Genomic DNA, 24766 nt, shown 5'->3' on the forward strand with positions numbered 1-24766 from the left:
AATTCTGTTAATTAAATCAAATATACAATAAAGCTTCAAAACTTAGAGTTATCTTTAGTCCCTCTTTGAGAACTATATAATTTAAAACACTATCTCTTAAAGTAAGGCCTCAAAAGCTGAAAGATAAATGCCAGAAGACCTCACCAGTAAAAATACAGCAGAGGTAAATAAAGAATTGCTCTTGGATTAACAAAATGGAGAAAAATATTAGAGGATAGGCTCAGTTCAGCTATAGAGCAAGATGAATAATACTAAAAACTTCAAAAAGTTCAATGCAATATTTAAGAATGGGTCCATTTGAATAGCCCACGAAAGTATCATACTGACAAGAAGATGAGATTGAATAGAAACATTAAAGAGAATGTAAGGGAAATAAATGAAAACGGTTTTAAGAGGCCTTTGGCATTGCTACTACAGCCAAATATCTATTTTTCTTGACAATTCTGGACTAATTTCGTTCTCTGGGTTCTATAACGTGACAAGCTACATGACAAGATTATAGACATTTTTAAGTACCAAAGGGATATATTTTTCAGATTTCATCACAAGTCAGACTGTCACTTGTTGTCAATTATAATGAAGTGCTAAGTCAAGCAAGTGCCTTGGAAGCCCAAGTGGCTGCTACACCAGACCAATGTGGCAGTAATGATGACTGTAAGAACTGTAGTGTTGGCTGGATTCTTTTGAGTTCATTTGAGTGCTGTTACAAAAAGCAAATGACAAGCTCAGCTCCGTTAACTCTTAGCTCAAGTCACAGTCTGAGAACCAGAGAGCTTCCGTAACATCTCTAAAAGTAGCTCTTATTTTTTGTACCTACAGGGCTAGGGTGCTGAAACTTATATATAAAATTTAATTGTGTGGCTTGCTGAATTACAAGTAACAGTTGAATTTACAGTCTCAGTAAGTTTCTCATGTGAAAGTCAGGAAATTGAGTGGTAAAGAATGGGATTCTGAAACTTGGAATGGAGACATCAGGTTGGACCTTAATGAAACTGATAACCTTTTTTTTTTAAATGGAAGACATACACTTTATTTTCTTTTTTTTGTAAAGATTGGCACCTGAGCTAACAACTGTTGCCAATCTTCTTTTTTTTTCCTTGCTTTATCTCCCCAGATCCCCCCAGCACACAGTTGTATACCTTAGTTGCAGATCCTTCTAGTTGTGGCATGTGGGACGCTGCCTCAATGTGGCCTGATGAGCAGTGCCATGTCCATGCCCAGGATCTGAACCGGCGAAACCCTGGGCCGGCGCAGCAGAGCGCGTGAACTTAACTGCTCAGCCACGGGGCTGGCCTCGAAACTGATAATCTTGAACCCCTAAGCCACTCTTACCAGTGGAAGTAGCCTGCCTTCCAGTATCTGAGAAGACTAGCCTTCCTCAGCTTGAAAGCCTTGTAATAACCTCATCTGAGACAAAAGCCTTGAAAGGGGATGCTCACTCTCTTCAAGACCCCCCTTAACCATCTTCTGTGCCACCCATAACTAGGGTCAAATCTCAGCATGTTCCAGGGGCATGGGTACATACAGGAGGAAATACTTTATACACCAAGAGAATCACAAAACTTTGCCAATAGGTATCTGAAGAAACCTGGGAAACATAGGTGAGAGCTGATTGACTCTAAGGGTGTCAGACCCAAGCAGGCTGAATATAACATTAAATTGAGCCAAACTCATTGATATGAATGTACTTCCTAGAGATTCTGGATTTAATGAGTATATGGAGTCTCTGGGAAGGGGGAATATCACTGGCAGGAATATCATGATGCAAATATCTAGGACTTTGGAGCAAATCTATGCTGTCTGCTGAAGGTCGCTAGTCTCCTTTTGAGAAGCAGCTTCTGGCTTGCTACTGGGCTTTGGTAGAGACTGAACATCTAACCATGGCACACCAGGTGATCACATCGCCTGGGTTTCCCATCACAAACTGAGTATTGCCTGAACTACCTAGCCATAAAGTTGGGCAAGCGTAGCAGCAACTTGTGATCAAATGGAAATGGTACATAAGAGACTGACTTCAGGAAGATCTGCAAGGTACAAGAAAGTTGCATGCACAGATGGCTCAGATTCCTTTGACACCAACTCTTCTTGCATTGATTCATCCCCCTCAATCCATGCCCACGGCCTCCTGGAGTATTCCTTATGACCAGATAACTGAAGAAGAAAAAACTCAAGCCTGGATTACAGATGGATGGGCGCAATATGCTGGTACCACCCGCAGGTAGACAGCTACAGCATTACAGGCCCACTCAGGGGCTGTAGTGAAGGACAGTGGTTTAAAGAAAATCCTCTTAGTGGGCAGAACTTCAAGCAGTATATTTGGTTGTCCGCTACATCTGGAGTGACAGATGACCAGAAATATGGATCTACACTTATTCATGGAAATTTGTCAACAGTTTGGATGAATGATTAGAGATTTGGAAGACTGGTGACAAGGAATCTGAGGGAGAGGTATATGAATGGGCACAGACTACGGAGATATTTCTGTCCTATGAGAATACTCACAAAAGGGCATCCACTATAGAGGAACTTCTCAACGACAGATGGACAAAATGACAAACTCTAGGATGTCAGCCTCCTTCCCCAGCCACTCAGTGCTGGCTCAATGGGCTCATAAACAAAGTGGACATAGTAGCAGGGATGGAGGCTACACATGAAATCAACATGGGTCTCCACTTACTGAGGCTTAAGTGGTTAACACTACTGATAAATGTCTACTCCGACAACAGCAGAGACCAAAAATGAGTCCCCAGTACAGCACATTCACTTTGGGGACAAGGTTGATTGATTACATCGGACTTCCATCATGGAGGAAGCAGAGATTTGTGTTTACAGGAATAGACTCATATTCTGGATATAGATTTGCCTTCCCTACTTGTAATGCTTCTGCCAGCACAATCATTCACAGACTAACAGAATCCCGTTATCAAACTACCATGACATCATATCTAATCAAGGAACTTATATCAGAGTAAAGGAGGTACATTAATGGGCAACTTTGGTCTCTGTGGTTATGGAGATCTTGGTCCCCAGGGAAGGAATGCTTCTATCAGGAAACATAAAAGTGATTCCAGTGAATTGGAAGATAAGACCACCATTTAGACAACTGGGCTTCTTATGCCACTGAGCCAACAGGAAAAAAAGGGGTTAATCTACAGGCTGGAGTAATTGATCCCAATTACCAGAAAAATTGTGTTGCTTCTATACAATGGAAGCAAGGAGTTCTTGGTCTGGAAACCAGGGAATTCTCTAGGGAGCCTCTTAGTACTTCCATGCACAATAGTAAAAGTTAAGGGAAAACTACAGAAGCAACAACCAAAGACAGGAGGATGATTTAGAGCTCAAGCCTCTGGTAAGACACTTTCCCTGAACAGCTTTCTTGGGCTTCCTGGAAAGCAGACTTCCAGCAAGTACAAGAAGAGAGATTTTCAGCACGTGTGAGAAGACAGATTTTCGGCAGCACGCAGCACCACACATGGCTATGGCCCCTCCAACAGGGTCTGGATCTCAGCCCTGGGAGAAGGATGAACTCTTCCTTCCTTCCTTGGAAACTCTATCAAAGCCTTGGGGTTAAGGACTGCTCCTTGTATCTGTTTTATTTCCATATTCTTTAGAGCATTCTTTACTCATTATTAGGCAATCCGTCATAACTGTAACCTCCTGTTATAGTTAATCATTCTTCATATTAAACGTTCCCACAAATTACTAGGTGGTTTGTCTCTCCTGATTGGACCCAGACTAATACTAAAAGGAACCAAGAATTCTAGATCTGGGGCAAGAAGGTAATAAGATGAGTGTTAGTCATCTTTTTGTGTTAGGAAGCAAAGAAGTGCTCCAGTGGCCAAAGTTATAACATTTTAAGCATCAAAAGAATGATTTTAGTGGAGAGCCTAAATCAGTGAAAATCCATGTATCCATAATACTCCATAAACAGAAAGCCAGAACCCCAGCAACATTTGAGGCAGCTTTAAAACAAATCCTTATTGTGAAAACAGGAAATTAAAAAAGAATTAAGAGGGGCTGGCCCCGTGGCCGAGTGGTTAAGTTCACGCGCTCCGCTGCAGGCGGCCCAGTGTTTCGTTGGTTTGAATCCTGGGCGTGGAGATGGCACTGCTCATTAAACCACGCTGAGGCAGCGTCCCACATGCCACAGCTAGAAGGACCCACAACGAAGAATATACAACTATGTACCGGGAGGCTTTGGGGAGAAAAAGGAAAAAAAATAAAATCTTTAAAAAAAAAAAAAAAGAATTAAGATTTATCCTGCCTTTCTAATAGGAACTCAGAAGAATGCAAACTAATATATATGTAGAAGGAATGAGAGAATTAGTAAAACATTATTTTGCAAACCACAATGAAATTATTAAGGCAAGGATTATCAACTAGAATTTAAAACCATTAGGCAAAAGGTTCGTATGGAATTGGACATCTGTAAAATAATAAACTACCATCATATAAATCACATTATATTACAAAGGGGAAAAAAAACTTTATAAACAGAAGAACGAGACTGTCATCATCCTAATCCAGTCAATCCTGGCATCACTAATAGAAGGTCAACCAAAAAGTATTTATCTTCTGATAAAATGCAGCATAAAGTACCTATGATGTATTGGAGTCGAAAAAGTATAACCTTTTAGTACTGATTCATCAAGGCTTTCAGTCTTTCTTAACTAGGGTTCTGGGAAAGAATTAATTCCTGCAGAAAATGATTTGAGTGACTACTTTGTCGATTATCCTATGGATGGTATATAGCTAGACCATTATCAATGCATAGGAGAGAATTCATTACATACAATGGATGTCTTAGGACATTAAGGTTTAATTCTCTTGAGGAATCTCTACTGAGAAAGGCTGCTTTGGATATAACCTCCAATTAGAGGAATTATAGAGAACAGAAAAACAAGCTAAATGAAATAAAACAAGGCAACCAGAAATTCCAGAAGGTTAAGATATTTTATAAAACAAGTGGCCCAATCTCTTCAACAAATCCAGTGTCATTTTGAAAAATGAAGGGGAAGAGCGACTGTGATTAAGAGTCATAAGAACCTGATACAAGACATGGTTCTAGACTGGATATTAATTTGGAAAAACGCTGCAAAGCACAGTCTGGGACCAACTTGGGAAATGGGGATATGCTCTGGTTATTTATTAGATGATATAAAAATTTACTGAAATGGAAAGATAAAACTGGATAACTGAAAAAGGAAGCTGCAGAAGGGAAGGCAGAGTAAAATCTCAGCTGGATTTAGAAAATCTGTACATATGTTAATAGAGGATATGTACTAAAGGGTTATTTAACAGCATAATCTCCAGATGGTTTGACTGTAACTGCTTGTCTATATTTTCTAATTTTCTATACTACCTCTTTAAAACAAACAGTTAATTGAAAAACATTTAACAGAATAATTTCCCAATGAATTTCTAATACCAAACTGAACACAATTTGAAGCAAAATTTTGTTTTTTCAAATAAAAGTTCTATGATCCTGAAGTATTGAAAAAAAACCCTGAAAAATAATCTACTATAACCACATTATTGAGAAAACTGAGCTGGATTATAAAGACATAAAAATGAGATGTGGGCTAGATAATCAATTTAATATCACAAGTTCAGGAACCAGCAAATATTTTCTGTGAAGGGTCAGACAGTAAATAGTTCAACCTTTGCAGACCATAAAGTTCCTGTGAAAACTACTCAATTCTGCTGTTAGCCCAAAATTATGGACATGGACAATACGTAGCTGAATGGGCATGACTGTGTTCCAATAACATTTACAAACATAGGTGACCAGCCCAGAGACCATAAATTTACCCTCCTAATCTAGAGCATTAAAATTTCCACTTAACTGAAAAGACGTAATCACATTTAACTCTTTTTTAAAAGATAGTGGAGTATTAGCCAATCTCTAATTGTGATATTGCTCAAAGATCAAGTAAAGTCCTATACACCTCCCCATCAAAATTTCAATCCATTCTTAAGCAAGGATACTCTCTTTAAGTAAATTTACACACACTTCCCTTAGCATGGTCCTTCATCAAAAGCTGACAGCTTGTATCATGAAGTAGTAGAAGAGCAAGGGATATGTAATCAGAAGGCCCAAGTTCAAATTCTGAATTAGCAGTTGTGTAATTCTAAAGCCTTTTTGGGGGGGGAGGAGGGGGTGAGGAAGATTGGTCCTGAGCTAACATCTGTTGCCAGTCTGCTTCCCTTTTTCTTTTTTTTTCCCCCTCCCCAAAGCCCCAGCACATAGTTGTATACCCTAGTTGTAAGACCTTCTAGTTCTTCTATGTGAGATGCCACCAAAGCATAGCTTGATGAGCGGTGTGTAGGTCAGCGCCCAGGATCCAAACTGATGAACCCCAGGCCACTGAAGTGGAGCATGTGAACTTAACCATTATGCCACCGGGCCAGCCCCCTAAAGCTTGTTTCTTATTCATAAAATGGAAATAACATCAACCTCACATTTACTTAGAAGTTCAAAAAGTATGGTTTCTGAATGTATTTTTGAATTGTGAAGTGTTATATAAATGCCATACTTGTCAAATTTTGCAAAGAAGCTATTTCACAATAGTGCAATTGAATTACAAAATAACCACTATGGCTTTTTGCCCCTAGGCAGCAGCTTAGTATTTCAAATTTACTCACCAATAAAGATACCACTGTACTAGAGTAGAAGGCCAAATCTTCTATAATTTCTGTGCGACGGTTAGCTCCAATCCGTAAGGAACGACTATGTACTTCTTCAGGTAACACTGTAAGGATCTCCAGCAGAAAAGGCAGAGAAGTTACATCATTGCTATATCTGAAAAAGAAAATGTGAGAAATAGATGTTATCTAGAGTCAGAAAATACACAATCACATAAGAAAAACACAACAGCCATCAGAATAACCAATGATAACAAAAGTAGCATTCTTACTACAGTTAAAGGGGAGAAAAAAACAGATGTAATTTTTTGGAAATCAAAATTTCAACCTGCATAATCTTTGATCCAGCAATTCCACTTCCAAGAATTTATCTCTCAGAAAAATCTCACATATACATGCAAAGTATACAACAAAGGTGCACTGCAGTACTTTTTTATAATAGCAAAAATACTGGGAAAACATAAAGGTGCTCTGTAATTAGTATAAAAAAGGTTAAAGACAGTTGTACAATAGAACATGCACAGCCATTACAGTAAGTGAGATATCTATGTTATAACATGAATAGACGCCCACAGCATACTAAATGACAAAATGAGTGAATACATAGGTATATGTATATTAAAACATACATGCACTTATTTATTTTAAAATGCTTAAAGGAAAGTCTGGAAGGCTATTTAGCCAAGCATTAACAGTGGTGACTTATGAAATATAGGAAAAAGGAGAGAGGAAGGTGTTCTCTTTTTACTTGAATAGCTTCCATACTGTTAGAATTTTTTCAAGGAGCAAGTCTCAATATTCTTAATAAAAATTTTCTTAAAACAAGAAATAAACTATTCACATAAAGGCTTTAATGACACACTATAGTTGCAGGTAAAAAGGACATCCACTTTCTTCAAAATAAGTTTCTCAGCAAATGCTAAAATGCAAGCAAATATCAAGATTATTTGCCAAGACCATGAGGAAATACTTTATTCAAAGTAGCAGTCTCCATATATCTAAAAATAATATTGTCCCTTTGATAGACATGAAAACAAACCCCAACTAGTAAGAACGTATATTCATAATGACTTTCAATTTAATATAACATTAAACATTTTGACAACATTTTTACAGAACTGTGGATACGTCAGTTGGTGGGAGTGATCCACAAAGCAATAAAGGACTTTGCTGCAGTTAATTCAAGGAATGTGTAAGTGTGTGTGTAAATTATGAGGATCTTTTATGTAGTCCCACATGACATATTTCTGTAGTATTTAAATTTTAAATGATTTTCTTCTAATCGAACAAAATTTAATAATAAATAATTCTATGTTAAGGGTTTGGGGAAATGGTCCAAATGTTTAGCTATTGCTAACAAATTTCTCTGTAAGTTAATAGTAATTCCAAATGCTAGCATACAGTCAATACAAGTACTTACTTTTCCACCAATGTTTGTACACATCCCTTCCAGGAAGGCATCTGTAGGGCAAGGTCTGCTATTGCTAAAGCCAGCTGAATAAGAAGAGATTAAATAAATGAATAGAACAGATGAACAGAGTTACCATAATATTAAATGGAAAAAAAAGAAACTAAAGTTCTTCCAAACAACATGACAACTAAGACTGACAACCCCCTCCTCCCCCCACCCCCACAACTATATATATCATGTAAACTCTTCTGGGCTAGCTATAAATTGCTAGGATTTAAAAGTTTAACTTTTAAAAATGAAGAAAAAAACAAAACCAAAAAGTAGTCAGAACAGACTATAGATTTTCCTCAGACTACATCAATACTTACTTTTATTTGGCAATACCATAGAACTTCATGGATAAATTATACTTTGCAATAAGGCCAAAGCTACTGACAAAGTCAGCCCTTTGACTCACTCCTCAAGTAATGGATTGCCATTTCCCTTCTCTTTCCATTTCTCATCTTGAAGCCTTACGCAAAAGCCTCCTTCCTCTTCAAGGGCACTTCTATGCCAGGCAGAGAACATGTGTAAGAATACATTCACTGAAGCTTCCAGTTTCCTTCCCTTTCTAACTTACCTCCCTGTCTAAGGGGGAGATGTCAGATACTCTAGTTCGCCGTTTCATTCATGTGACTTTTACTAGCCAATCGGTCTAGAAAGGATTTTTTAAAAATGCAACTATGTAGACCTCTGACCCAAGACAATGTAGTTTTTTTTTTATCATCTGCAATTTTAATGTGAGGGGGGCGGGGCAGGGCGGCAACTGCCTATCTGTGTAAACCTACACTCACCTACCTCCCCCACTTCTGGTATTTAGGTTAGTTTGAAATCAAATGAACTTTAAGACTAAGACAAAAGATTTAAATTTTCACTTTCTAGCCACTTAGAAGAATATAGCAATGAGTCTGTAATAAAGTTAACATTACTTCCTGCGGCCAAGCAATGTCAATCAAAATTAACTTCATAAATCCAAATGGTCTTACAAATTTCCCTAAAGCGAAGCACAGGATTTACCTGCGTTACAATGACAGGTGACAAGTCTTTCAAGTTCTGGATATGGGTTAGTAATGAGTCCCGTAAAGAGGCATGAGAGTCTGTGGGGAGCTCATAAAATGAGGTCTGAATCTTCATTTTCATGGTCTGTGCAGCAAAATAGCATGATTCCACATCCTGTCGGATCTGTAACAATTGATCTGAAATCTCCCACGCATGGACCTGAAAGTAGATCAGACAAAAATGTCTTAGAGACGACTTTTCTACATAATTTCAATGCCATACAACCTCAATACATATATAACCATATTTGGGCTGATATATAATAAAACAAAAATATGAGAAGCTAAAACACCCATTAATTCAGCCAATACTTCAACTATATATTTATAGGCCCTGTTCAACAAAAGTATTACCTAAAATCTCCTGACTCATTCTAGGAAGGCATTGAGAGTTATCAACTGCATCAATAGATCTAATCTTGCTGACTAGAATCATTAACAGCGTAGGGGGTAGAGTAAGAAGAAAAGTATTCCAGAAATTTCTACTAAAACTAAAATGTCACTGTGTAACTCCAAACCCCTATCTACAGGTGGATGTTTCCTCTCTTTTCCACTTAAAATAAGCTTTGTTCACTCTGAGAATTGAGTCTGGAAGCTATTTTAATATATCCTATAAATAGGAGACTATATTTCATATTGGTCTCAATAGGCCTACATTTCAATCTGTAGTTCCTGAATAAAACAGCAGGAAAACAATCTTCACATGATTCAATTATTTTCTGATGTATTTATATTTGGCAAAGTGCTATACATGTTACTAAAATAATTTTCACAGGAAAATATATTTATATATGGAAATAATATACAGAACAAAAGCATAGAATTTGGTCTCTAACAGCTAATCAGAGTTATAAAAGGGAGTAGTCCTATTACGAAAGATAACTCTGGGAACAAAATTGTGCAGTACACAGTAGGTAACTAATTAACTGACAAATTCTAATCCAATTCTACTCAAAACTGCCTGTTCACCAGAGAAGGCTAAAATGGGCTGGCAATAATGAACTGAAAAAACTTTTCAATCTCAATTCAGGAACAGAGCCAACTGTGAAGAGAGATCACACAGACTTACTTAGTCAATTTCTTATGAAGATAGAACACTTTGCAAGTTATACATAATAATTCTTCAATATCTTTCCAAAGATAAACAAGAAATCAAGGAAAAGAAAGAGGTAGAATAAATGGTCTGTACAAGTTCCCAAAGTAAACTGAAAATAGAGACCTTAAAATTCACAATGATAGGCTTATTGACATAAAACTTAGCTTTAAATCAAATAATAAATTGGTGGAAAATAAGCATGAAAAACTAGGTTCCCTGCAGATAAAACATATTTTATTAATTTCTTGTACCTTTCACTCCTGGCATATCACAAAACATCTTCCAGGCCACAAAGTTTTTAGCCATTCATTATCTAACCAATAACCTAAATACGTCTATGATTTAATAGGCCATCAAAATTTATTTTGCTCAGTGCCAGCCCCATGCCCAAGTGGTTAAATGCTTTTACTCTGCTTTGGCGGCCTGGAGTTCCCAGGTTCAGATCCTGGGCACAAACGTACACACTGCTCATCGAGCCATACTGAGGTAGCATCCCACATACCAATAAATAGAGGAAGATTGGCACAGATATTATATTAGCTCAGGGGCAATCTTCCTCAAGCAAAAAGAGGAAGACTAGCAACAGATGCTAGCGCAAGACAAATCATCCTCACAAAAAGAAGAAAAAATTTACTTTGCACAAACTGATATTTTTAAAAATAATAGCAGAAAGATTCTATGAAGCCTCAAAATCTGCAGAAAAGCCCTTATAAAAACAGAGGAAGTCAAAACAAAACAAAAAAAACGATTTCTTTTTGGGGAACTGGTAAACATGGGGCAGGGATGCAAAGGAGATTTATTTTTCAAGGACCTTTAATAATGTCTGAATATTTTTTTAACATGTCCTTTGAAACTGCCTTTAAAAATAAAGACGAAGTGACGTCAGCATCATGGTGGTGTGAGCTCTCCAGGTAATCTCCCCCCTCCACCATACAACAAAAAAGCCATTCATACTCCAACACAGGACATACAAACACAACACGAAAGACATCTGAGACACCCAAGGAGCCATACAATGGAGGGTGGAGACAAGGGAGCCCCCCTCAGAGGAGGTGGAATGGGATAAGAGAAAACTTCACTCCCTGCCCAAAAGACTGGGAGCCGGGACACAGGCAGCGTCTGAGAGTGAATGAACAGGGGGAAGGCACGTTCCTTCACAGGAACATCAAAGATCCCCACCTCGCAGCCTAGGGGAAAGCCCCTACCAAGGTGGAAGCTAATGTGGGGGTGACCTCCTCAAGTCAACACCCCAGGAGAGCAGATAGTGAGGGCAAAGCGAGAAAACCCTGAGAGAATGTAGAAGAAAGCACCCCTCCCCGCAACCTGCCCAGGGCTAGCTCCAGTGCCTGGGATCTTGGCGAACACAGAGGGCTCAGAATGCAAAGCTAGTGACATCCACCCAGTGGCAATGGGCATAACTGTAACCAAATAATACCACAATGCCCAAAAACAGAGGCATTCCTTCTAACAGGATCAAAAAATACATTACATCCCCAGCCCAGAAAGAAAATGACAAGGACTCAGAAATCAGTCCTGAGGACACAGAAATATGTAATCTAAATGATAGAGAATTCAAAACAGCTGTCATCAAAAATCTCAATGAGTTAAAAGAGAACATAGAGAAATAATTCAGCAAGTTCAGGAGCTACTTCACAACCGATTGAAACTATAAAGAAGAATCAATCAGAAATAATGGAGATGAAAGACACATGGAAGAGATAAAACAAAATATGGAATCCCTGAAAGCTCGAGCAGACAACACAGAAGAGCGAATCAGCATAATCAAGGACAGACATCCTGAAATGCTCTAGATAGAGGAGAAAGAACTAAGACTAAAAAGAAATGAAGAAAGTCTCTGAGAAATGTCCAACTCAGGAAATGCAACTTAAGAATTTTAGGGATTCCACAGGGAGAAGAGAAGGAGAATGGAGCAGAAAGCTTGTTCAAAGAAACAATAGCAGAGAATTTCCCAAACACAGGGAAAGGGATGGAAATCCATGTGGAAAAGGCTACTAGATCTCCTAAATATGTCAATGTAAAAACACCTACTGTAAGGCATATAGTAGTGAAATGGCAAAAGTGAATGACAAAGAAAAAATACTGAGGGCAGCAAAGCAGAAGAAAATAGCCTAGAAAGGAACCCCTATCAGGCTTTCAATGGATTTTTCTTCAGAAACCTTACAGGCTAGGAGAGACTGGAATGATATATTCAAATATCTGAAGGACAAAAACTTTCAGCCAAGAATATTCTATGAAGCAAAAATATCCTTCAGATATGATGGAAAAATAAAAACTTTCCCAAATAAACAAAAGCTACGGGGGGCTGGCCCCGTGGCCGAGTGGTTAAGTTCGCGCGCTCCACTGCAGGCGGCCCAGTGTTTCGTTGGTTCGAATCCTGGGCGCGGACATGGCACTGCTCATCAAACCACACTGAGGCAGCGTCCCACATGCCACAACTAGGAGGACCCACAATGAAGAATATACAACTATGTACTGGGGGGCTTTGGGGAGAAAAAGGAAAAAAATAAAAAAATAAATAAAAAATAAATAAAAAAACAAAAGCTACGGGAGTTCATAGCAATGAGAGCCCCCCTACAAGAAATCCTCAAGAAGGTCCTCATACCTTGGGGGGGGGGGGGGGGGGGGGGGGAAAAAAGGTTTAAAAAGAAAGGGGGAAGAAAAAAAATAAAAAGACAAAAATCAGAAAATTGTAGCTATACATCAGAACAGGTTAGCAAATACTCAAGAAAAGTATTAAAGATAAAGGTAAAGGGAAGGAAAACACCAAAAACAGATAATCTTGTCATTTTAACCACAAACTCACAACACATGATGGAATAAGATGTGAGAAAAACAACTTAGGAGGGGAGGAGGAAAAGGAGTGAAGTGGTTTAGTCTAAGGATAAGAGGCCATCAGAAAATGGACTATCTTATACATGAGATTTTGAATATAAACCTCATGATAACCACTAAACAAACACGCAGGACAGACAAATAATAAATAAGGAGAAAACAGAGAAACAACATAAAAAACTACATAACTCAACTGGTAGACCAAAATACACAGGACGAGAAACAAACGAAATGCAGGACAACTGGAAAACAAGCGATAAAATGGCAGCATCAAGCCCTCATATATTGATAATCATCCTAAACATAAACGGATTGAATTCTCCAATAAAAATACACAAAGTGGCGGGATGGATTAAAGAGCGAGACCCAACAATATGCTGCCTCCAGGAAACATATCTCAGCTCCAATGACAAACACAGGCTCAGAGTGAAGGGACACAAGAACAATACTCCAAGCTAATGCAAACAAAATAAAGCAGGTGTCACAACACTTCTATCAGACAAAGTAGACTTCAAGATAAGACAGATAAAGAGAGACAAAGGGGGCAGTATATAATGATCAAAGGGACACTCCACCAAGAAGACATAATACTTATAAATATCTATCCACCCAACACAGGAGCACAAAAGCACATAAAGCAACTATTAACAAACCTAAAAGGAGATCTTAATAGCAACACCGTAATAGTAGGGGACCTCAACACTCCACTCACATGAATGGATAGATCATCCAGACAGAAAATCAACAAGGAAACAGAATTAAATGAAAAGCTAGACCAGCTGGACATAAGAGACATATAGAGAACACCATATCCAAAAACAGCAGAACATACATTCTTCTCAAGCGCACAAAGAACATTCTCAAGGACAGACCATATGTTGGGAAACAAGGCAAGCCTCAATAAATTTAAGATTGAAATAATAACAAGCATCATTTCCAATCACAATGCTATGAAGCCAGAAATTAAGTACAGAAAAAACACTGAGAAAGAGACAAAGATGTGGAGACTAAACAACATGCTATTGAACAAGAAATAGATCAATGAAGAAATTAAAGGAGTAATCAAAAAATATCTGGAGACAAATGAAAATGAAAACATACCATACCAACTCATATAGGATGCAGCAAAAGCCGTATTAAGAGGGAAATTCATAGCAATACAGGCTCACCTTAACAAACAAGAAAAATCCCAAATAAGTACTCTCAAACGACACCTAATTGAATTAGAAAAAGGAAGAACAAACAAAGCCCAAAGTCAGCAGAAGGAGAGAAATAATAAACATCAGAGCAGAAATAAATGCTATTGGAACAAAAAAGGCTGTAGAAAGGATCAATGAAATGAAGAGCTGGTTCATTGAGAAGATAAACAAAACTGACAAACCCCTAGCCAGGCTTACAAAGAAAAGACAGAAAGCTCAGATAAGTAAAATTAGAAATGAAAGAGGAGAAATAACAATGGATACCAGTGAAGTACAACAGATTATAAGAGAATACTACGAAAAGCTATATGACAACAAAAAGTCTTAGACTTTTACAACCTCCCAAAGCTGAATCAAGAAGAAATAGATAATCTGAACAGACCAATCACAAGGAAAGAGATTGAAACTGTAATCAAAAGCATCCCAAATAATAAAAGCCCAGGACCAGATGGCTTCCCTGAAGAATTCTACCAAACTTTCAGAGAGGATTTAATACCTATCCTTCTCAAGCTATTCCAAAAAATTAGGGAAGATGGAATGCTTCCTAATACATTCTACAAGGCCAACATCACTCTGATACCAAAGCCTGACAGGGACAACACAAAAAAGGAAAACTGCATGAACATAGATGCAAAAATCCTCAACAAAATATTGGCAACGCAAATACAGCAATACATCAAAAAGATCATACATCACGATCAAGTGGGATTTATACCAGGGACACAGAGATGACTCAACAGCCGCAAACCAATCGATGTAATACACGACATTAACAAAATGAGGAATAAAAACCAAATGATCATCTCAATAGACGCAGAGAAAGCATTTGACAAGATCCAACAGCCACTTATGATAAAAACTCTTAACAAAATGGGGACAGAAGGAAATTATCTCAACACAATAAAGGCCATATAAGACAAACCCACAGCTAATATCATACTCAATGAGGAAAAACTCAATGCCATCCCTCTGAGAACAGAAACAAGACAAGAATGCCCACTATCAGCACTCTTATTCAACAGAGTACTGTTTGGGAGGTTTGGGCCAGAGCAATTAGGCAAGAGAAAGAAATAAAAGGAATTCAAATAGGAAGCAAAGAAGTGAAACTGTCACTGTTTGCAGACAACATAATCTTATATATAGAAAACCCCAAAGAATCCACGGGAAAACTATTAGAAACAATTAACAGGGGCTGGCCTGTGGCCAAGTGGTTAAGTTCACAGGTTCTGCTTCAGAAGCCCAGGGTTTCGCTGGTTCGGATCCTGGGCACAGACATGGCACTGTTCATCAGGCCACACTGAGGCAGCGTTCCACATAGCACAATCAGAGGTACTCCACATAGCACAACCAGAGGCACTCCACATAGCACAACCAGAGGCACTCCACATAGCACAACCAGAGGCACTCATAACTAGAATATCCAACTATGTACTGGGGGGCTTTGAGGAGACAAAGAATTAAAAAAAAGGAAAATTGACAAGAGATGTTGGCTCAGGTGTCAACCTTTTAAAAAAAAAGAAATAATTAACAACTACAGTAAAGTTGCAGGGTACAAAATCAACTTACAAAAATCAGTTGCATTTCTATACTCTAATAACAAACTTATGGAAAGAGAACTCAAGAATACAATTCCATTTACAACAGCAACAAAAAGAGTAAAGTATTTAGGAGTAAATTTAACCAAGGAGGTGAAGGACTTATACAATGAAAACTATTAAGACATCATTGAAACAAATAGATGATGACATAAAGAGATGGAAAGAGATTCCATGAACATGGATTGAATAACATAAGAATAAACATAGTTAAAACGTCCATATTACCCAAAGCAATCTACAGATTCAATGCAATCCCAAACAAAATCCCAATGACATTCTTCACAGAAATAGAGCAAAGAATCTAAAATTTATATGGAACAACGAAAGACTTCGAACAGCACAGCAATCCTGAGAAAAAAGAACCAAGCTGGAGGCATCACAATCCCTGACTTCAAAATATACTACAAAGCTATAGTAATCAAAACAACATGGTACTGGCACAGAAACAAACATACAGATCAGTGCAACAGAACTGAAAGCCCAGAAATAAAACCACACATCTACAGACAGCTAATCTTCAACAAAGGAGCCAAGAACATAAAATGGAGAAAACATAGTCTCTTCAATACATGGTGTTGGGAAAACTGGACAGCCAAAAGAATGAAAGTAGACCATTATCTCACACCATACACAAAAATAAACTCAAAATGGATCAAAGATTTGAAGATAAGTCCTGAAACCATAAAACTCCTGGAAGTTAACAAAGATAGTGGACTCTTTGAAATCGAACTTAAAAGGATCTTGTTGAATACCATGTCTTCTCAGACAAGGGAAACAAAAGAAAAAATGAACAAATGGGACTTCATCAGACTAAAGAGCTTCTGCAAGGCAAAACAAACTAGGAGCAAAACAAAAAGACAACCCATCAACTGGGAGAAAACATTTGCAAATCATGTATCAGACAAGGGGTTAATCTCCATAATATATAAAGAACTCACACAACTGAACAACAAAGAAACAAACAGCCCAATCAAAAAATGGGCAGAGGATATGAACAGACATTTTTCCACAGAAGATATACAGATGGCCAATAAACACATGAAAAGATGTTCAACATCACAAATCATCACAGAAATGCAAATCAAAATTACATTAAGATACCACCTTATGCCTGTTAAATGGCTATAATCACTAAGACTAGAAATAACAAATTTTGGGGAGGGTGTGAAGAAAAGGGAATCCTCATCCACTGCTGGTGGGAAGGCAAACTGGTGCAGCCACTACGGACAACAGTATGGAGATTCTTCACAAAACTAAAAGTCGAAATACCATATGACTCAGCCATTCCACTACTGGGTATCCAGCCAAACAACTTGAAATCAACAACTCAAAGTAACATATGTACCCCTATGTTCACTGTAGCACTATTCTCAATAGCCACGACATGGAAACAATCCAAATGCCCATTGACCAATGATTGGATAAAGAAGATGTGGTGTGTGTGTATATACATATATATACACACATACACAATGGACTACTACTCAGCCATAAAAAAGACACAATCACCCACTGGGAACAACATGGTTGGACCTGGAGGGAATTATGCTAAGTGAAATAAGCCAGACTGAGAAAGACAAACACCAGATGATTTCACTCATATGTGGAAAATGAACAAACACATAGACAAAGAAACCACTTCAGTGGTTACCAGGGGAAGGGGGCTGTGGAGTGGGCAGAGAGGATAAAGGGGAGCATTTATGTGGTGACAGACAAGAAATAATGTACAACTGAAATTTCACAATGATGTAAACTATTATGAACTCAATAAAAAATTTGTTGAAAAAATAAATAAAGATGGATTTGTATTCTTAATATGGAAAGCTCTCTAAGATACACAATGAAAAAACAAAGGTGCAGATCTTGTAACAACCTTTTTGTAACAATTTAAATTACAAGCATACCTCATCTTATTGCGCTTTGCTTTACTGCACTCTGCAGATACTGAATTTTTCACAAGATCCTCACCAAGAAAAAGATTAAGATGGGGCCGGCCCTGTGGCCGAGTGGCGAAGTTCACACACTCTGCTTCAAGAGCCCAGGGTTTCGCTGGTTCAGATCCTGGGTGCAGACATGGCACAGCTCATCAAGCCATGCTGAGGCAGCATCCCACATGCCACAACTAGAAGGACTCACAACTAAAAATACACAACCAGGGCCGGCCCGGCCCAGTGGAACAGCGGTTAAGTGTGCACATTCTGCTCCGTGGCCCGGGGTTCACCAGTTCAGATCCCAGGTGCGGACATGGCACTGCTTGGCAAGCCATGCTGTGGCAGGCATCCCACATATAAAGTAGAGGAAGATGGGCACAGATGTTAGCTCAGGGCCAGTCTTCCTTAGCAAAAAGAGGAGGATTGGCAGTAGTTAGCTCAGGGCTAATCTTCCTCAAAATATAAAAAAATTTAAAAGGAATTTTTAAAAAAAAAAGAGAAAAAAATACACAACTATGTACTGGGGGCTTTGGGGAGAAAAAGGAAAAATAAAATCTTAAAACAAAAAAAGATTATGACTTGCTGAAGGCTCAGATGATGGTTAGCAATAAACTATTTTTTAATTAAGACACGTACATTATTTTTTAGACATAATACTATTGCACACTTAACAGACTACAGTATAGTGTAAACATAACTTTTATATGCACTGAGAAACCAAAATAATTTGTGTGACTCACTTAATTGCAATATTCCCTTTATTGTGGTGGTCTGGAACCAAATCTGCAATATCTCCAAGGTATCCCTGTACACATACTTTTTTAGAAAGTGTAGTGAAGCTTTTTAACACAGAAGAGTTAGTTTTATACTCCATATGCTCCTTAAACAACCTCAAGCTACTGTGCTCATAACATTTATCAGGTGTTTCAACTTTGCATTTATCACACTAGCTGGCATTCACCAATTTTCCAGCCAAAACCAAAGACAAAAGATGAATTAAATACAAAAAAGAACTTCTCTGAAGACACCAAAACTACCAAGATTGTTAGAACATGAGGCCACAGATTCCACAGACAGGGACTGGAAGAGCAGAGAGTTCAACCCATTATTTGGCTCCACTTTTTCCCTCAAGGTACTTGTGTATTTGAATGTGGAAGACAAGAGGCTTAAGAAGCTTAAGAGTTTTGGGCAGTCTCACTAGACTGGGGAGATGAAAACTGGAATTCAGAGCCTGCCAAGGAAGAGGGGGCCTAGTAAATACTCTAGTAACAGGAAATATACCTCAAAAAGACTTCTCCAGGACAGAACAGATGTTAGGCCACAAAACAAGTCTTAATAAACGTAGAAAGACTGAAACCATAGAACATATCTTTTCCAATCACAGTGAAATGAAACTAGAAATACCAGAAGAAAAACTGGAAAATTCATATGGAAAAAAACCTGGAAAATATGTGTAAATTAAATAACATACTCTTAACTGTACACCAACAAGTCAGATAATCTATGTGTCCAGAAATGGACACACTCTTAGAAACATACAATGTACCAAGACTGAATCAAGAATAAATAGAAAATCTGAACAGACAATATTACTATAACTACAGTCATGCAACATTTAACAGCAGGAATACATTCTGAGAAATGCATCGTTAGGTGATTTCGTCATTATGCAAACATCACAGAGTGTACTTACACAAACCGAGACAGTATAGCCTACTACACACCCAGGCTATATGGTACTAATCTTATGGGAAGACCATCATATATGCGATCTGTCATTGACAAAAACATAGTTATGCAGCACATAACTGTAGTAAAGATTGAATGAGTAATCAAAAACCTCCCAACAAAGAAAAGCTCAGCATCAGATGGCTTTACTGGTGAATTCTATCAAACATTTAAAGAAGAATTAACACCAATCCTTCTCAAACTTCCAAAAACTTGAAGAGGCAGAGGGAACATTCCTAATTCATTCTATGAAGCCAGCATTCCTCTGACACCAAAGCCAGACAAAGATACTATGAGAAAAGAAAACTAAAGACCAATAGCCCTTATAGATACTGATACCAAAAAAACCTTAACAAAATAACAGCAAGCTGAATTCAACAGTACAGTAAAGGATTATACACCATAACCAAGAGGGATTTATTCATGGAATGCAAGAGTGGTTCAATATATAAAAACCGAACAATATAATACAGCATATTAACAGAATGAAGAACAAAAACACATAAACAATTGATGCCCAAAAAGCATCTGACAAAATTTAACACCCTTTCATGATAAAGACACTCAACAAACCAGGAAAAGAAGGAAACTATCCCAACGTAATAAAGACCATACATGAAAAACCCATAACAAACATCTTACTCAATGATCAAAGACTGAAAGCTTTTCAAAACTCTAAGATCAGGAACAAGACAAGGATGCCCACTTTTGCCACTTCTATTCAACATAGTTGAACAGTCCAGAGCAAGTGGGCAAAACAAATAAAAGGCATCCAAATTGGACAGGAAGAGGTGAAATGATGTCTGCTCCCATATGACAATCTTATATATGGAAAACTCTAAAGATTCCAAAAAAACCTGTTAGAACTAATAAAGGAATTCAACAAAGTTGCAAAATACAAAATCAACATTCAATAATCAGTTGTTTTCATACACTAACAAAGAACATCCTCAAAAGGAAATTAAGAGAACAACTGCATTTACAATAGCATGAAAAATAACAAAATACTCATGAATAAAGCAAGGAGGCAAAAAGACTTGTACATTGAAAACTACAAAACACTGTTGAAAGAAATTAAAGACACCAATAAATGGAAAGACATTCCGTGTTCAAGGATTTGAAGACTTACTATTGTTTCAGTACTAACCAAAGTGATCTACAGATTCAATGCAATCCCTATCAAAATCCCAATGATGGGGCCAGCCCCAGTGTCCTAGTGGTTAAGTTCAGCATGCTCAGCTTTGGCAGTCTGGGTTTGGCTCCCAGGTGCAGACCTATAGTGCTCTGTTAGCAGCCATGCTGTGCTGGTGGCCCACATACTAAAAAATAGAGAAAGATTGGCATGGATGTTAGCTCAGGTGTGGACCTACACCATTGGTCAGCCATGCCGTAGCAGTGACCCACATACAAAATAGAGGAACACTGGGGGCTGGCCCGGTGGCACAGCAGTTAAGTTCACACGTTCCACTTTGGCAGCCCAGGGTTCGCTGGTTCGGATCCCATATGCGGACATACGCACTGCTTACCAAGCCATGCTGTGGCAGGCATCCCACATACAAAATAGAGGAAGATGGGCACGAATGTAAGCTCAGGGCCAGTCTTCCTCAGCAAAATGAGGAGAATTAGCTTAGGGCTAATCTTCCTCAAAAAGGAAAAAAAAAAAAAAAAGAGGAAGACTGATACAAATGTTAGCTCAGGGCTAAACTTCCACAGCAAAAAAACCCCCACAAAACAAAACACAAAAACCCACTCATACAACTCAAAAACAACAAAAACCAAACAACTGAATTAAAAAGTTGGCAAAGGAATTGAATAGACATTTCTCCCAAAAGATATACAAATGGCTAATAAGCACATGAAAAGATGTTCAACATCACTAATCATAGTGAAATGCAAATCAAAACCACAATAAGATACTACCTCACTCTTTAGGATAGCCACTATCAAGAAAAAAAAACAAGTGTTGGTGATGATGTGGAGAAACTGGAACTATGTGCATTGTGGGTGGGAATGTAAAATGGTGCAGGCACTATGGAAAACAGTAGGGCAGTTCCTCAAAGAATGAAAAATAAAATTACCATGTGATCCAGCAACTCCACTTCTGGGTATATACCCAAAACAACTGAAAGCAGGGGCTCAGATATTTACACACCAATGATCATAGCAGCATATTTCACAACAGCCAAAAGTTGAAAGCAACTCAAATGTTCATTGATAGATAAATGAATAAACAAAATGTGGCATATACATACAGTGGAATAATATGCAGCCTTAAAAAGGAAGTACTATTACACGCTACAACATGAATGAACCTCGAAGACATTATGGTAAGTGAAATAAGCCAGATGCGAAAGGATACATAGCGTATGATTCCACTTACATGAGGTATCTAGAATAGCCAAATTCACAGTGACAAAGTTAGAATTTTGGTCACCAGGGGTTGAAGGATGGGGATAATGGGGAGAGTTACAATTTAACAGGTACAAAGTTTCAGTTGGAGAAGATGAAAAAATTCTGGAGACAATTGTGGTGATGGCTGTACAGCAATGTGAATGTACTTAATGTCACTGAATTGTACACTTAAAAATAGTTAAAATAGTAAATTTTATGTTACATATATTTTACCACAAAAAGAAAGAGAAACAGTTTAGAATCTGCTCAATCCCTTCTCAGATTAAAGGGATCTAGTCCCACCAAAAAGACCTGCCAGGGAGCCAGCCCTGTGGCAGAGTGGTTAAGTGTGCATACTCCACTTCAGTGGCCCAGGGTTTCACTGATTCAGATTCTGGGCATGGACATGCCACCACTTGTCAGGCCACATTGAGGTGGCGTCCCACATGCCACAACTAGAAGGACCCACAACTAAAAGGTACAACTATGTACTGGGGGAACTTGGAGAGAAAAAGCAGGAAAAAAAAAACCAGACTGGCAACAATTGTTAGCTCAGGTGCCAATCTTTAAATAAATAAGTAAATAAATAAACAAATAAACAAATAAATAAAAGACCTGCCAGAAGGACAGTCAGAAATAGAAGGGAAGAGAAACATGGGAAATACAGAACAAGCAGAAAACAGGAGATAAAATGGCAGTATTAAGCCCCATATAGCAATAGTTACTCTAAATGTAAATGCATTGAATTCTCCAATCAAAAGACAGAGAGTCAGGGCTGGCCCCATGGCCTAGTGGTTAAATTCCCATGCTCCGCTTTGGCAGCCCAGTGTTTCACCAGTTCAGACCCTGGGCGCACACCTAGCACCACTCATCAAGCCATGTTGAGGTAGTGTTCCACAAAGCAGAACCAGAAGGACCAACAACTAGAATATAAAACTAGGTACTAGGGGGATTTGGGGAGAAGAAGAAAAAAAAGACACAGAGTGGCGGGATGGATTAAAAAATAAGACCCAATAATTTGCTGCCTCCAGGAAACATCTCTCAGTTCTAAAGACAAACACAGGCTCAGAGTGAAGGGATAGAAGACAATACTCCAAGCAAACGGCAAGCAAAAGAAAGCAGGTGTTGCCATACTGCTATCAAAGCAGACTTCAAGATAAAAAAGACAAAGACGGGCAGTATATAATGATAAAAGGGACACTGCAACAAGAGGACATAACACTTATGAATATATATGCACTTAAACACAAGAACACCCAAGTATATAAAGCAACTAGTAACAGACCTAAAGGGAGAAATTAACAGCAACACAATAATAGTAGGGGACCTCAACATCCCACTTTTATCAATGGATATCTCATCCAGATAGGAAGTCAACAAGGAAATACGGGACTTAAATGAAAAACTAGAACAGATGGACTTATTAACAGATATATAGTGAACATTCCATCTAAAAACAGCACATTCTTCTCAAGTGCACATGGAACATTCTCAAAGATTAAAAACTCTCAATGAAATCAGTATAGAAGGAAAGCACTTCAACATAATAAAGCCCACATATGACAAACCCACAGCCAACATCATATTCAGTGGTCAAAAACTGAGTCATCCCCCCGAGAACAGGAATAAGACAAGGGTGCCCACTCTCACCACTCCTATTCAACATAGTACTGAAGGTTTTGGCCAGACCAATTATGCAAGAAAAAGAAATAAAAGGAATCCAAACTGGAAAGGAAGAAGTGACTCTTTCACTGTTAGAGGACAACATGATCCTATATACAGAAAACCCTAAAGAATCCACCAGAAAACTACTGGAAATAATCAACAACTACAGCAAAGTTGCAGGGTAAAAAAAAAAATCAACGTACAAAAATCAGTTTCATTTCTACACAATAACAACGAGCTAGCAGAAAGAGAACTCAAGAATACAATCCCATTTACAATCGCAACAAAAAGACTAAAGTATCTAGGAATAAATTTAACGAAGGAAGTGGAAGACTTACACAATAAAAACCAGAAGACATTATTGAAAGAAATTGAAGATGACATAAAGAAATGGAATGACATTCCATGCTTGTGGATTGGAAGAATAAACATAGTTAAAACGCCCATATTACCTAAAGCAATCTATGGATTCAACGCAATCCCAATCAGAATCCCAATGACATTCCTCACAGAAGTAGAACAAAGAATCCTAAAATTTATAAGGAACAACAAAAGCCCTCGAATAGCAAAGCAATCTTGAGAAAAAAGAACCAAGCTGCAGGCATCACAATCACTGACTTCAAAATATACTACAAAGCCATAGTAATCAAAACAACATGGTACTGGCACAAAGACAGACACACCGATCAGTGCAACAGAACTGAGAGCCCAGAAATAAAACCACACATCTTTGGACAGCTAATCTTCGACACAGGAGCCAAGAACATACAATGGAGAAAGGAAAGTCTCTTTAATAAATGGTGTTGCAAAAACTGGACAGCCACATGCAAAAGAATGAAAATAGACCATTATCTTACACCATACACAAAAATTAACTCAAAATGGATTAAAGACTTGAATGTAAGACCTGAAACCATAAAACTCTCAGAAAAAAATACAGGCAATACACTCTTTGACATTGGTCTTAGCATCTTTTTGAATACATGTCTACTCTGGCATGGGAAACAAAAGAAAAAATAAACAAATGGGACTACACCAGACCAGAAAGCTTCTGTTAGGCAAACGAAACAATGAACAAAATGAAAACAACGACCCACCAACTGGGAGAAGATACTTGCAAATCATATATCTGACAAGGGGTTGATTTCTAAA

The 24766-nt window shown here is 38.1% G+C and overlaps 1 protein-coding gene across 2 annotated transcripts in view; it reads right to left on the minus strand.

The window, feature by feature from the left end:
• TNPO3 (transportin 3) overlaps window positions 1-24766 on the minus strand; it is an 87814-nt gene that overhangs the window by 45500 nt on the left and 17548 nt on the right. For both annotated transcript variants that reach the window (XM_046669600.1, XM_046669601.1), the window contains 3 exons: window positions 9113-9313; window positions 8066-8139; window positions 6646-6802 (listed from right to left, as the gene is read on the minus strand). In XM_046669600.1, coding sequence (XP_046525556.1) covers window positions 6646-6802; window positions 8066-8139; window positions 9113-9313 — 432 coding nt within the window. The remainder of the gene's footprint in view (window positions 1-6645; window positions 6803-8065; window positions 8140-9112; window positions 9314-24766) is intronic.

Source organism: Equus quagga, chromosome 8 (assembly GCF_021613505.1).
Source record: "Equus quagga isolate Etosha38 chromosome 8, UCLA_HA_Equagga_1.0, whole genome shotgun sequence".
Lineage (NCBI taxonomy): Eukaryota > Metazoa > Chordata > Mammalia > Perissodactyla > Equidae > Equus > Equus quagga.